The 15,834-nt window shown below is 46.0% G+C and overlaps 1 protein-coding gene across 1 annotated transcript in view; it reads left to right on the top strand.

Moving 5' to 3' along the window:
• Window positions 1-15,834, top strand: part of mybpc3 (myosin binding protein C3) — a 67,855-nt gene that overhangs the window by 48,806 nt on the left and 3,215 nt on the right. The window contains exons 22-29 of the mRNA XM_056278811.1: window positions 3,941-4,075; window positions 6,530-6,697; window positions 7,553-7,641; window positions 10,460-10,655; window positions 10,881-11,020; window positions 12,420-12,579; window positions 13,299-13,435; window positions 14,741-14,927. Of these exons, the coding sequence (XP_056134786.1) occupies window positions 3,941-4,075; window positions 6,530-6,697; window positions 7,553-7,641; window positions 10,460-10,655; window positions 10,881-11,020; window positions 12,420-12,579; window positions 13,299-13,435; window positions 14,741-14,927 (1,212 nt within the window). The remainder of the gene's footprint in view (window positions 1-3,940; window positions 4,076-6,529; window positions 6,698-7,552; window positions 7,642-10,459; window positions 10,656-10,880; window positions 11,021-12,419; window positions 12,580-13,298; window positions 13,436-14,740; window positions 14,928-15,834) is intronic.

The raw sequence follows: 15,834 nt of genomic DNA, 5'->3' as shown, positions 1-15,834 counted from the left end.
CCTCAATCATTCGTGGCATGGATTCCACAAGATGTTGGAAACATTCCCTCGAGAATCTGGTCCATGCTGACACGACTGCATCGCACAATTTCTGCATATTTGTCAGCGGCACATTCATGCTGCAAATCCCCCGTTCTGCCACATCCCAAAGGTGTTCCATTGGATGCAGAACCGGTGTCTGGGAAGGCCGCTGAAGAACATTAAACTCATTGTCATGTTCATGAAACCAGTTTGAGATGACTTGTGCTTTGTGACATAGTACATTCTCATGCTGGAAGTAGCCATCAGAAGATGGGTAAATTGTGGCCGCGAAGGGATACACACGGTCAAGCAACAATACTCAAATAGGCTGTGGTGTTCAAGCAATGATTGATTGGCAAGAACGGGCCCAAAGTGTGCCAAGAAAACATTCCCCGCACCATTACACTGCCACCAGTCTGGACTGCTGACACAATGTAGGTTGGGTCCATGGTTTCATGCTGCTGGTGCCAAATTCTGACCCTACTATCTGTACGCCTCAGTAGGAATCGAGATTCGTCAGACCAGGCGGTTTTGCCAGTCTTCAACTGTCCAGTTTGGGTGATCCTGTGCCAACTGTAGCCTCAGATTTCTGTTCTTGGCTGACAGAAGTGGAACCTGACATGGTCTTCTGCTCTTGTATCCCATCCACGTCAAGGTTTGACGTGTTGCACATTCTGAGATGCTTTCTGCTCACCACAATTGGACGGCGTGGCTATGTGAGTTACCTTAGCCTTTCTGTCAGCTCAGACCGGTCTGGCCATTCTCCGTTGACCTCTCTAATCAGCCGGCATTTCCGTCCACAGAGCTGCCGCTCGAGTAAACTCTAGAGACTGCTGTGCATGAAAATCCCCAGGAAATCAGCAGTTACAGAAATACTCAAACCAGCCCATCTGGCACCAACAACCATGCCGTGGTCGAAATCACGGAGAACACATTTTCTCCATTCTGATGGTTGAGGTGAACATTAACAGAAGATCCTGACCTGTATCAGCAGGATTTTATGATTTGCACTCCTGGCACATGATTGGCTGATTAGATAATTGCATGAATAAGTCATTGTACAGATGTTGCTAATAAAGTGCTCAGTGAGTGTATATGGATGTATACCTGTATCTTAAATAACAGACTGTGGAGACAAACTTTCCTCATGGAGGACAATAAAAGAATCTATCTTGTCATTTTGACATTTGATGCTCACGGTGTGCGTGGTGGCACAGCACCCGAAGACAGAGGAGGTTAAGAACATTGCCTTTCACTGGGATTATTGTTTTCCCACATCCTTCCAACAGGATGGAAGTGGGACCATCCATGTGTCCAGAAGATCCATGTCTTGTAAAACAGCTGATTAGGAAACTATCCATGGCATCCTTTTCTATAAATAATGTTATGTTGGTGTGCAGCTCAGCTGGGACCATCTGCTTTGCACATGGGGACTGGCTGCTCAGGAATACAACAATGAGAGAGAGAGAGAGAGAGAGAGAGAGAGAGAGCAAGAGAGAGGGAGGAAGGGTCAAGCAAGGTTTGTGGCAGAACAGGAGGAGGAGTAGGCTCTTGGAGCAACAGCAGGACTGCTATACGTTGAAGTGAGCAAGAAGAATGACAAAACCTAACCTCCCAAAGACCGCTGAAAAGAAACCGGCAGCGGATGGAACACCGTCGGACACTGCAGTGGTAACGCCGCCAGCTGAAGGTCACACCAAAGAGCCCGAGACAGCGGCACCTCCACCTCCATCTCCACTTGTTTTGGAGGAAAGCAGTGAACCAGCAAAAGAGGAAACCCCCAGCAAGGAAGATGAAGCCTCAGCTGAGAATGTGGCACCGTCGGCCGAGGGGGGACCGCCGCCAGAGAATAATCCTCCAGCAGACGGAGAAGCTTCACCTTCTCCTGAAGGAGCCCCTACTGAGCCTGCTCCTGAACCAGAACCAGAACCTGATAGCAGTAGGCTTCTATCATAATATTTAACTACTAGGATTAACACGTACAGTAGAATAGGCATTATCTTAAATGGGAGTGAGCACATTTGATTTTCTTTTACATGACATGAAGATGGTATAAAGATCAGCCACATTTCTGTAGTTTATTTTCCACCTTTTATCCAAATTCTTTACTGTTTTCAATGTAGTTTATTGGGTTGATCTCAGGCTCATCTCAGTCTTGAACCCATTACGTCTTGGTCTTGACTTCAAGTTCTGCGCTACTCGATTTCTAGAAGATTATTAATTTAGAAAAAACATCCTCATCATTATCATCATCATTACCATTGTGATTTTTCAAAAAGTAAATAAGTTTCTCCAATTCTCCACTACTGTCTGTTGCTGGATCTCAACAAGGTGGTCTACTCAATTGTAGTAATTGTCTTCTGGTTTGGATCTTCAGATCACCCCAGCATAGCTTCACTGTAAAACTTGAGCAGTCTCGATCTTGATCTCTTAAATTCTTCTAGTCTCAGTCTTGTCTTGGTCTTAATCGTTACATTTACTCATTTGGCAGATGCTTTCATCCAACGTGACTTACAAGGGAGTCAGTAACTAGCAGAAGGAAAGGAGGGTAGGCAACTGGTATAATATAGCAATACAAAGTAATTGCATCATGAACAAGAGGGTGTATGAAATCCAGACTTCAAATTGAGCGTCATAGATTAGGAGGCAATAGTACAAAAGGAAATGGCATGAAACGTCTCGGTCTCAACGCGCACAGTTTTGACTACGGCGGTGGTTATGGATGGTTCTGCTCAGTCTTATGAGGGGATTGTTTAGGATGTTGCAACTCTGAAATAATCTCCGTGCAAAAAGAAAAAATCCTCCACGAAAATGGCAAAGAAACAGATATCTGCCGCCTCAAAAGTGGATATGAAACAAGCGCCGGGCTGTTACCCACATGCATGGCAGCCCTTCACCCTGCCCGGCGTGCATGTTGTTTGCTCGTACGGTTGGCCTGCAAGCTGGCGCAGCGGGCTCAGTGGGGCAAAGCCACAAGTGAAACTCAAGACCTTTTGGCCTTTTGGCATCTGTTTATTTCACACTGCTTGTGGAGGAATTCTCTGTTTTCTCCAACAAGTTGTTTGAACACGGCACCCAAAAATGAGCTACAGCTCGGCTAATGAGTTGGAAGAGATTTACCTCAGTGTTTTGGTGAGAAAATCCCATTCGGAGCATCCTTCGTTACCCTGCGGCCCGTCTTTTATGATAAACAGGATCAAAAGAGAGGTTAAGGGAAAAAAAGAAGGGTTTAACAAGCGGAGAGGACGGGGGAAGAAAAACAACGACAAAAAGAGGTGATCTTCTTCCCCGTCACCGATCTGAAGCCATATGGAGCAACTCATGAGCCCATCATAATACACTGCCTCAGGCTGCCTGCTGACAAACCGGCGATCAGCCGGTACTGATGCATACCTCATTACCTCATTACATACCTAGAAACGGAAAAGGCGTATCCCATCATTATCGTTACACGGGGGAACTGCACCTAAGCCTTCGTAGAAAGCAATGGCGGGTCCCTGTAAATCTGCAAGAAACTGCGTTTAAAAAATACCTTGTTGTTTTATGTTGCTAGGCCAAGAGGCAGATTGCTCAGCGATGTCGTGTTACAGAGAAAATGGCATCAGCTGTCTGGTTCTCTGTTACCCTAAAATACCTTAACTACAAATGTTAATTGTGTGCGGTTAATTGGTTTGACTTACATTGCATGGTCACCATCACCGGTCGTCATGGCCAAGGAGATGGTGGGGCAGGGGATGGTCCTGGTGGATACTGACAGTGGGATACATTTCCTGGTGTTCATTGTGCACCTATGATACCCATTACCGATGTTAATTTCTGCCAGCTATTTGTCCATTAATTCCCAAATCAGTTTGCTTGAATGGTCCACCAACTAACAAGGCCCACTTACTGTCCTTCTCCCTCTCTCTCTCTCCCTCAGCCCCGACCAGTGAGCCCATCGGACTGTGTGTGGACGACATCAGCGATACCTCCATCTCGCTGAAATGGAAGCCTCCCGAGAGGATAGGTTCAGCTGAGCTGGAGGGATATGGGGTGGAGTACTGCAAGGAAGGGAGTAAGTGCCGGGTACCGCCGAGGGGTAGATCGAGGGGAGAGTTGCAAGGAGAGGGCTTCATGCTACATGATATGATGGTGAAAATGAAGTTTTCCACAAACACGCTGAGATAGAGATCCAAAGCTAGAGGATGGATGTGAAACATAAAAAAAAATCAATTTTCGATTTAAATGCTGCACAACAGACTTACACGTGTCAGCGCAGGACAGAACTGGCAAAAGTTCGTAGCTGTCTGTCTGTAATAGTCGAGGTGAAATGTCAGTATTTCATAATGCGTTTTACCGACCATTACAGTCACATTAGTTATAGCATAGCTGTATAACGGAGCCCCTTCATGTTATACCTTCTCTCATTCAGCAGATGATGTTATCCAGAGAGACTTAAAAGAAGTTCAGAAATGTGCAGTGTCTGGGTAGCGTGGCGGTCTATTCCGTTGCCTACCGACACGGAGTTCCTGGTTCGAATCCCCGTGTCACCTCCGGCTTAGTCGGGCGTCCCTACCGACACCATTGGCCGTGTCTGCGTGTGGGAAACCGGATTGTGGGTGTGTGCCCTGGTCGCTGCACTGGCACCTCCTCTGGTCAGTTGGGGCGCCTGTTCGGGGGGGAGGGGGAACTGGAGGGAATGGTGTGATCCTCCCACGTGCTACGCCCCCCCCCCCCCCCGGTGAAACTCCTCACTGTCAGGTGAAAAGAAGCGGCTGGCGACTCCACGTGTACGGGAGGAGGCATGTGGTAGTCTGCAGCCCTCCCCGGATCGGCAGAGTGGGTGGAGCAGCGACCGGCGCGGCTCAGAAAATAGGGTAACTGGCTAAGTACAGTTGGGGGGAAAAAGGGGGGAAAATCCCCCCCCCAAAAAAAGTTCAGAAATGTGCAGGTATATTTATGTCAACCTACAGAAGTCTTGCTAACAAGCTAACAGCAGAGCTAAGAAGAAATCCTAGCATATAATTTTGTGTGTCATTTCAAGTTCAATAACTGTAAATGTGCAACAGGTAGGCTGCCGCCAGTAATGGGGAGGTTTCTCACGAGCCAGACAGTGAGTCAGTATCCTAGCCGGGTTCAGAGATGCTTTATGTGCAGACTTTATTCTCCATCTTTTGTTGTGTACTTTAGTATCCGATCTCTTCTAGTGGACATCAGTTCAAGCTTTCTGTGGAGTCAAACCAGAAACCCCCCCCGAAACACCTCAAAGTCTGATCAAACTACACAGTTCCATGTATATATATATATATATATATATATATATATATATATATATATATATATATATATATATATATATATATCCAAAAACTTACTCTGGAGAACTGCAATTTGATAAGCCGGCAGGGTTTTGTTAAAGATTATCTGTGTAACTTGTGTAGGGTTCAGCAAATTCATAGCCTTGAACCTTGAACTGAAGGGTCTCTTCATGGCAAAAAATACAGTTCAGGCAGAGTTAATGTAAGTTCAAGTTCAAGCAGAGGTAATGTAGTAATCTGAACAAGAACATGTAAAGATGGTGGCTGGCTCTCTAGCTTGAAGTAACTAGCTAGCGCCTTGAGATGCCAGAGGTTTGAACAAACCCAATTTGAATCCAGCTCCTCATGGGATTGTTTAACGTCCCATCGTCTCGTTGAGAGTATCCGGGTAGCATAGTGGTCCATTCCGTTGCCTACCAATACGGGGCTCACCGGTTCGAATCCCCGTGTTACCTCCGGCTTGGTCAGGCATCCCTACAGACACAACTGGCCGTGTCCGTGGGAAGCCGGATTGTGGGTATGTGACCTGGTCGCTGCACTAGCGCCTCCTCTGATCGGTCGGGGCGCCTGATCGGGGGGCAGAGGGAACTGGGGGGGTAGCATGATCCTCCCACACGCTACACCCCCCCCCGGCGAAACTCCTCACTGTCAGGTGAAAAGAAGCGGCTGGTGACTCCACATGTATGGGAGGCGGCATGTGGTAGTCTGCAGCCCTCCCCGGATCAGCAGAGGGGGTGGAGCAGAGACCGGGACGGCTCGGAAGAGGGGTAATTGGCCGGTTACAGTTGGGGAGAGGAAGGGGAGGGGGGATTGTTGTACCTCAGCGTAAAAGGTTTAACCGGTGGTTTGACACAGTACTATATTAATTTGCATGATGTGAAAAGCCCGACCTCTGAAAATGTTTTCCATCAGCCTTCCCAGAATGTGCCGTTATTACCCAAGCGTCAGCCTCAGCCGGACATGAGCTCATCCCCTCATATGATAAGAGGAAGTGTTCAGGAGATGACTTAATCCGAATATTCTGTGGCCACAGTTTTGCCGGAAAGTTCTGTCCCAACATGCTGGCGTATACAACAAGCCATTCATCTGCTGCTGACAATGCACCCTCATTGGTGTATCAAGCCAAACATCTGCCCCACAGCGCACCTGCATTTGTCCGTCTTGGTTTTCATTCTCGTTCTGATTTTACCTCCTCTGTTTCCTCGCCACAGCCGATGAGTGGTTGCCAGCTTTTGAGGGTCTGACAGACAGGACCTCGGTCACCGTCAAAGATCTCACCACGGGGGAGAAGCTGCAGTTCCGGGTGCGGGCCTACAACATGGCAGGACCCAGCGCTCCGGCCGGCCTGGCCCAGCCGGTCACCATCCGGGAGATCATGCGTGAGCTCTAACGGAAACTTGTTTTCTTGACGTTTCTGTATGTACGTCTGATTTATCGAAGGGGGCTGGCAGTTTGCCTGGATGGGTGAGGTGACATTGGAGAAAAGGGTCACGCTGCTCTCCGAGCTCTCGCTTTCGAGTTTGGGGGCGGAGTAGCTGCCTCCACATTATCACGCCCTCAGGGCTCGCCGTGCATCTGATCCGAACACGTCACAAGTAAGATCGCCCGCAGTCTTCAGCTCTCACCGACACAGTCACGTGGGCCTTACTGGCAGTCGCCTGCCACTCATGCTGAGCCAATTAAGATAACACAGCAGGGGGCGTCCGGGTGGCGTGGCGGTCTGTTCCGCTGCCTGCCAACACGGGGATCCCAGTTCGAATCCCCGTGTTACCTCCGGCTTGGTCGGGCGTCCCAATAGGCCGTGTCTGCGGGTGGGAAGCCGGATGTGGGTATGTGTCCTGGTCGCTGCACTAGCGCCTCCTCTGGTTGGTCGGGGCACCTGTGTAGTCTGCAGCCCTCCCCGGATCGGTGGAGCAGCGACCGGGAAGGGCTCGGAAGAGGGAGGTAGTTGGCCGGATACAATTGGGGAGAGGAGAAAAGGAGGGGGGAGAGGAGAAAAGGAGGGGGGAGGGGGGGGAGATAACACAAAAGGGCATGAATAAAAAACATGGCAGTCAGTATATGTTCCAGTCAACCAGTGAGCGCACACTCCCCTTCGATCCATCAGATTATGTTCCTTTCACCCACCCGAGCTGTTACGATATGTTTTGTACTCACTGTGTGTGTGTGTGTGTGTGTGTGTGTGTGTGTGTGTGTGTTCTGTTTATTTCTTATGCTTTTGTTCCCCTGCACAGAGCGCCCGAAAATTTGGCTCCCCAGAAACCTCCGTCAGACTCTGATCAAGATTGTTGGGGAAACCGTCAACATTGTGATTCCTTTCCAGGTGCGTTGTGCGTCTGACTGACTCGTTACACCGAATGTGACCGAAAGCTGTGCATCAGAAGGTCTTACTCGTGTCCTGTCTGAACAACAGCATGATAAAAGCTGCACAAGTTGGGCGTCCGGGTGGCGCGGCTGTCTGTTCTGTTGCCTACCAACACAGGGATCGCTGGTTTGAATCCTTGTGTTACCTCCGGCTTGGTCGGGCGTCCCTACAGACGCAATTGGCCGTGTCTGCGGGCTGGGAAGCCGGACGTGGGTGTGTGTCCTGGTCACTGTGCTAGGGGGAACTGGGGGGGGGGGGGATAGCGTGATCCTCCCATGCGCTACGTCCCCCTGGTGAAACTCCACTGTCAGGTGAAAAGAAGCGGCTGGTGACTCCATGTGTATGGGAGGAGGCATGTGGTAGTCTGCAGCCCTCCCCAGATCGGCAGAGGGGGTGGAGCAGCAACCGGGACGGCTCGGAAGAGTGGGGTAATTGGCCAAGTACAACTGAGGAGAAAAGGGGGGGGGGATCCCCCCCCCCAAAAAAAAGCTGTTGGAGTTGCTGTATGTCACGGTTAGGGTGTAGCTCAGTGAGGTGCATGGTGCCAGGGCCACTGGGGAACATGTGTGGTACAGAACAGCTGTTCGCCATATTGGTGGATTAAGCTTTAGTTTTAGTTTTATTGGTCGATGTGTCTCATAAGCTTTAGTTTTAGTTTTATTGGTCGATGTGTCTCATAAGCTGTAGTTTTATTGGTCGATGTGTCTCATAAGCTGTAGTTTTATTGGTCGATGTGTCTCATAAGCTGTACTTTTAGTTTTATTGGTCGATGTGTCTCATAAGCTTGAGTTTTAGTTTTATTGGTCGATGTGTCTCATAAGCTGTAGTTTTAGTTTTATTGGTCGATGTGTCTCATAAACTGTAGTTTTAGTTTTATTGGTCGATGTGTCTCATAAGCTTTAGTTTTAGTTTTATTGGTCGATGTGTCTCATAAGCTTTAGTTTTATTGGTCGATGTGTCTCATAAGCTTTAGTTTTATTGGTCGATGTGTCTCATAAACTGTAGTTTTAGTTTTATTGGTCGATGTGTCTCATAAGCTGTACTTTTAGTTTTATTGGTCGATGTGTCTCATAAGCTGTACTTTTAGTTTTATTGGTCGATGTGTCTCATAAGCTTTAGTTTTAGTTTTATTGGTCGATGTGTCTCATAAGCTTTAGTTTTAGTTTTATTGGTCGATGTGTCTCATAAGCTTTAGTTTTATTGGTCGATGTGTCTCATAAGCTTTAGTTTTATTGGTCGATGTGTCTCATAAGCTTTAGTTTTAGTTTTATTGTCGATGTGTCTCATAAGCTTTAGTTTTAGTTTTATTAGTCGATGTGTCTCATAAGCTTTAGTTTTAATTTTATTGGTCGATGTGTCTCATAAGCTTTAGTTTTAGTTTTATTGGTCGATGTGTCTCATAAGCTGTAATTTTAGTTTTATTGGTCGATGTGTCTCATAAGCTGTACTTTTAGTTTTATTGGTCGATGTGTCTCATAAGCTTTAGTTTTAGTTTTATTGGTCGATGTGTCTCATAAGCTTTAGTTTTATTGGTCGATGTGTCTCATAAGCTTTAGTTTTAGTTTTATTGGTCGATGTGTCTCATAAGCTTTAGTTTTAGTTTTATTAGTCGATGTGTCTCATAAGCTTTAGTTTTAGTTTTATTGGTCGATGTGTCTCATAAGCTGCTTTAGTTTTAGTTTTATTGGTCGATGTGTCTCATAAGCTGTAGTTTTAGTTTTATTGGTCGATGTGTCTCAAGCTGTAGTTTTAGTTTTATTGGTCGATGTGTCTCATAAGCTTTAGTTTTAGTTTTATTGGTCGATGTGTCTCATAAGCTTTAGTTTTAGTTTTATTGGTCGATGTGTCTCATAAGCTGTAGTTTTAGTTTTATTGGTCGATGTGTCGCATAAGCTTTAGTTTTAGTTTTATTGGTCGATGTGTCTCATAAGCTTTAGTTTTAGTTTTATTGGTCGATGTGTCTCTTAAGCTTTAGTTTTAGTTTTATTGGTCGATGTGTCTCATAAGCTTTAGTTTTAGGGAATCTAAGTTTCTGAAATGGCCTGTAGTGAAATCTACTGCATCTAATGAAGTGTTGTGTATCGTATTTAAGGGGTTAAATACATTTTTGTTTCATATTTCTTTTACGGTGAAGTTAAAACCTTGGAGTCTGCAGCCGGCCAACAAAATGTAACATAACATAGTGTGACACGTCATGATGTGATGTAATGAAACACAACACAACACAACATAAAACTACACAACATAAAGCACAACACAACATAAAACACTACACAACATAAAACAACACAACATAAAACGAGACAACACAACATAAAACAACACAACACAGCATAAAACGAGACAACACAATATAAAACAGCGTAAAGCACAACACAACACAACATAAAACAACACAACACAACATAAAACAACACAACACAACATAAAACGAGACAACACAATGTAAAACAGCGTAAAACACAACACAACACAACATAAAACAACATAAAACACAACACAACATAAAACACAAAACAACAGAATTGATTTGAACATAAAATACAACATAAAACAACATAAAACACCATAAAACGACACAAACCCCAACTGCAGGCATTGCCTCGGTAGAGTGGTAATTCAGTAGGGTGGCCATTAGGGTCTTTTCTCTCCCCAGAAGAGTTGTTCTAGATTCCTGGAGGGGGTCATTTACACAGACCTGAGTAGAGGACGGCATGATTACTTATTACCTGTATCAGGGAAGCCCTTCGCTGATGTTCTCCTCCTCGGGGTCCAGGGTAAACCCAGGCCCAAGGTGACCTGGAGTAAAGAGGGAGAGGAGCTGAAGCCCACACAGGCCAGCGTGAGGAACAGTGAAACGGACACCATCCTCTTCATCCGCAGGACAGAGAGGGCGCACTCTGGGAAGTACGACGTCCAGGTGCAGATCGAGAACGTGGAGGACACGGCGAGCGTGACAATACAGGTTGTGGGTAAGGAGGTCTCAGGATAAGGGTCACGGGGCTGGGGAGGGATGGCTGAAGAGTTTGGTAGGACATTAAAGTCACATGCAGTCTGTAAACTTTAACGATTCAATAACAAGCTGATCCGGTGTCTGAAAAGCTCAGAAATGTTCTTTAAGTTTTCTCCTTAAAGGCTCTTGTTGAGTTTGTCGACGGAGATTTTCTCACAGTTTCGTCTGTTTTTCTTCTCTACAGATTTGCCAGGGCCCCCGGTGGCCCTGAAGATCGTGGATGTGTGGGGGTTTAATGTGGCGTTGGAGTGGAAGCCCCCTAAGGACAACGGGAACACTGAAATAATTGGATACAACATTCAGAAAGCTGATAAGAAGACCATGGTGAGAGTCAGCACTCTGGGATGGGTTCTCGGCTGCATAGCTTACATAAATTCTGCAGCATAATCAGATGCAGCAGAAACTAGCAAAATTCAAAATGGAACAAAAAAAAAAGAAAGACATGTGGTCTTTTAAGCACTGGCCAGGAGAAAGCCGCCTTCCTTTTTTAATTGTCCAAATCACATGGAGGTCGAGCCAGATGGAAGCAATGATCTCAATCTTACAATGGCTCGTAGTAGCTTTGGCTCTTTGTGCTGGGGTCATTCCAGGCCTTCTGTTTCACCTTTGGCTCTAAAAGTGGGGGTCTTTTTCCCTCCAAAAGTCGATCCTTTTATTCCAAGCACAGGATGTGCAATGCAAGCTGACCTTTGACCTACAGTACTATGGCTATGAATACGCTCTATTCTCTACTAAAACTCGTAATTTAGTGGAAGGATTACCAAATAATAGAACAATATTTCAGGCTTACAAACATGTGGTAGTTACTATGAGGCTTATTTTGTTCCAGACGTAACTGTTGCGTGGTTTAGTTGAACAAACTTTAGTATGACTTTTTGGACTTGTGTTTTGGAGTAGGTCAAATGACCCACTCAACCCCCCCTTAGCTATACCTATGTGTAGAACCACTGTCAGGGCAAGGTAGCTGACTCCACTGTTGTATGGACATCAGTGAGGAATGCATGTACACTATGGCGTACATAATATATATATATATATATATATATATATATATATATATATATATATATATATATATATATATATATTAAATGGAATACTATAAGGTCACAGAGGGATATTTTAGCCACCCTTGGGACAGCAAATCATTCAGTGTGCGGACACAGATCTGACTTAGTGGACCAGGGGAGCTGCGTCAAGGAAACCTGTATGTAAGAGGGGTCCACCTTTCACCATCCTTCCACTCTTGTCAGGAATGGCCTAATCTTAGCTTCCTGTCCTTGACCTGACAAGGACAGTCGGCACGATGACGGCACAGATCTGTTGTTGCTCTAGCCCGCGGGGTTCAGATTTCACTGGAGTCTATTAGATTCAATTAGTTCCCCCTGCATCTGGCTATAGCACCCTTTGGAAGGTGAGATCAGGTTACCATGAACAATACATCTCTTTTGCAGGTCAGAGATGCCACTATTGCTAAATATAAGTGGGCCTCTGCTCGTTTGGCACCAGTTCATGGACTGACATGAACTTTGGGACAATTCATATCGTGACTGCTTTCACTGCGGTGCCCCAACTAATCTCCATACCACGTCTTATATGTAACTGACATTTTATCAGTTTCCCTTGGTAGATCAAGAAAGCAATTTAAAATGAAATCTCATCATCATAACTACGCAGATAAGGCTTTCCACTTGAACTGATCCAAAGCGCCCTGTGTCCCCAGGAGTGGTACACGGTCTATGAGCAGTACAGACGTACCAACTGCGTGGCGTCTGACCTCATCATGGGGAATGAGTATGTCTTCCGTGTCTATGCCATTAATGCGGTGGGCCTCAGTCAAGAACCCTGCAACTCAAACGACGGCGCCTACATCCAGAAAACAGGTGGGCCTTGTTCGCACACGTTACGTTTGCGAGAATCAACACAAATCCAGTTTTGTGATTTTTGTTTTTTAATTTTCTTGTAAAAAATCATATGGAAGATCAAAACGTGGACAAAGCAAACCAAAAAATATCAAATTTGAAAAGAAAGTGGGCGGTGTTTCCAGGTAGCGTAGCAGTCTAGTCCGTTGCCTACCAACACGGGGATCGCCGGTTCGAATCCCCGTGTTACCTCCGGCTTGGTCGGGCGTCCCTACAGACACAACTGGCCGTGTCTGTGGGCGGCAAGCCGGATGTGGGTGTGTGTCCCGGTCGCTGCGCTAGCGCCTCCTCTGGTCAGTCGGGGGGCCTGTTCAGGGGGAGGGGGAACTGGGGGGATTAGCGTGATCCTCCCACATGCTACGTTCCCCTGGTGAAACTCCTCACTGTCAGGTGAAAAGAAGTGGCTGGAGACTCTACCACGTCTCCTCCAACACATGTGGTCTGCAGCCCTCCCTGGATCAGCAGAGGGGGTGGAGCAGCCACCGGGACGGCTCAGAAGAATGGTGTAATTGGCCGGATACAATTGGGGAGAAAAAGGGGGAAAAATCCCCCGCCCCCCCCCAAAAAAGTGCAGTTTTATGTTTTATCAGTTGCCACAATTCAAAATCTGTATGTGGCGACCCTGTGTGCCAAAACAAACACGTCTCAGTAAACGTGAAATGTCTGTCCCCTGTCCTCAGGTATTGCATACAAGCCTCCAAGCTACAAGGAACACGACTTCTCCGAGGCACCTAAGTTCACACACCCTCTAGTCAACCGTTCTGTCGTGGCGGGTTACAACGCCACCCTCAGTTGTTCGGTCCGGGGCATACCAAAGGTGAGTGAGTGCGTTCTTTAAAAGACTGAGAATCATCTCTGTGCGTCTTACAAAGGCAATCCTCCGAAGAGACAAAAACAGGATTAACACTTGAGATGAGGATGATAATGATGATGATGAAGGAAAACACCAGTAAGACAATAGCGCCAAATGATTGGTGGTGTTTGGACTCTGTGTGTGTGTGTGTGTGTGTGTGTGTGTGTGTGTGTGTGTGTGTGTGCGCGCGCAGTGCAAAATGAGGACATTTTGGCCAGTCCTCACTTCTTTAAGGGTCTAATTTTAGGGCTAGGACTTGGGTTTAGGGTTACGATTAGGTTTTTAAGGGTCTAATTTTAGGGCTAGGACTTGGGTTTAGGGTTAGGATTCATATTAGGTTTTTAAGGGTCTAATGTTAGGGCTAGGATTTGGGTTTAGGATTACGATTAGGTCTTTAAGGGTCTAATTTTAGGGCTAGGACTTGGGTTTAGGGTAAGGATTCGGATTACGTCTTTAAGGGTCTAATTTTAGGGCTAGGACTTGGGTTTGGGGTTAGGGTTAGGATTACAATTAGGTCTTTAAGGGTCTAATGTTAGGGCTAGGATTTGGGTTTAGGGTTAGGATTATGATTAGGTCTTTAAGGGTCTAATTTTAGGGCTAGGACTTGGGTTTAGTGTAAGGATTCGGGTTAGGTCTGTAAGGGTCTATTTTTAGGGCTAGGACCTGGGTTTAGGGTTAGGATTCAGATTAGGTCGTTAGGGGTCTAATTTTAGGGCTAAGACTCAGGTTTAGGGTTAGGATTCAGATTAGGTCTTTAACGGTCTAATTTTAGGGCTAGGACTTGGGTTTGGGGTTAGGGTTAGGATTACAATTAGGTCTTTAAGGGTCTAATGTTAGGGCTAGGATTTGGGTTTAGGATTATGATTAGGTCTTTAAGGGTCTAATTTTAGGGCTAGGACTTGGGTTTAGGGTTAGGATATAGATTAGGTTTTTAAGGGTCTAATGTTAGGGCTAGGATTTGGGTTTAGGGTTAGGATTACGATTAGGTCTTTAAGGGTCTAATTTTAGGGCTAGGACTTGGGTTTAGGGTAAGGATTCGGGTTAGGTCTTTAAGGGTCTATTTTTAGGGCTAGGACCTGGGTTTAGGGTTAGGATATAGATTAGGTTTTTAAGGGTCTAATGTTAAGGCTAGGACTTGGGTTTAGGGTTAGTATCACAATTAGGTTAAGGTCAGGGTTACGGGGCTGGAGAACGAAAGTAGGGTCCTCACAAGTATAGAAAAACAAGCGTGTGTGTAAATAAATTAAGAAATACGTTTTACTTCGATAGCCCAAAGTGACCTGGTACAAAAACCGGATGGACATCACCAACGAAGCCAAGTACCGCATGCTGAGTAAGCAAGGCGTGCTGACGCTGGAGATCCGTAAGCCCTGTCCGTTTGACGGGGGCGTTTACATGTGCAAAGCAGTCAACGACAGCGGAGAAGACATTGTGGAGTGCAAGCTGGAGGTTCGCTGTAAGTATGGTCCAGAGAGCCCGCTTCTTCTCTTTCTGGGGCCCCCACCTTACAACGTCCCACTTAAAGTCATGTGCTCTACAATCATCAGTAACTGAGATATTTATGAAGGTCAAAGTAAAGCCTGAAATGTCCCTCAGATAACACGTCAGAATACCCCGGTGCAGTCCAGATCAGACCGCAGAGCTCGTGTTTTCTGTGTGATCTCATAAAGAGCTCGACTCTAAAGAGGACAAAAACTGTCTTTTGTTAGATTAAAAGAATTTCCATTTATTTTTCTCTCAGGCGATAACTGTAAAATCGCATTGTATAAACTTCCCTTCTTTACTTTACCTCTGGTTACATGTACTTATACTCGATGCTGACAGGAATATCGGCGCGTAGCCAAAAGCCGTGGGAACGTTGGACCACGCAGCACATTTTCTAGGTTTTTAATGGGTCCTAACACCACGCGTCCACCCCCACCCGTTACAAGGCTGTGCTGTTCTTCATGCTGGCCAGAAGCTGTGGTAGCGTGTTTACTCAGGGTGGTCCAAAGAGAAGCTGTGATCCCACCGCACTCCACCCTGCCCCCGACTCCACAACACCGAGCCCCAGCCGACTTGTACATAAATATAAGATGGATAATATCTCATCTTTCTGGCTTTGAAGGGTCTCTACATTAACTCTACTGTTTGTCCAGGGTTATTACATTTAAGGAGACAGTTTTTGGGAGGGGAGACCCCCCCCCCATAATTCCATTCAGTTAACAGCAAATGCTATTTCAGTTTACAATCCTGGTGTTTGACATGCAAATAAATATATAAATATCCTTTATGATACTTCCCATCAGCGGCATATTGAAGACAACAGCTAATCCATGTAAAGCTAAATTGAATTAAATGCTGCTTTAGTTGCCCCCCCCCTT

This window comes from Lampris incognitus, chromosome 4 (assembly GCF_029633865.1).
Source record: "Lampris incognitus isolate fLamInc1 chromosome 4, fLamInc1.hap2, whole genome shotgun sequence".
Lineage (NCBI taxonomy): Eukaryota > Metazoa > Chordata > Actinopteri > Lampriformes > Lampridae > Lampris > Lampris incognitus.
This window is presented reverse-complemented; position numbering and strand designations above follow the sequence as displayed.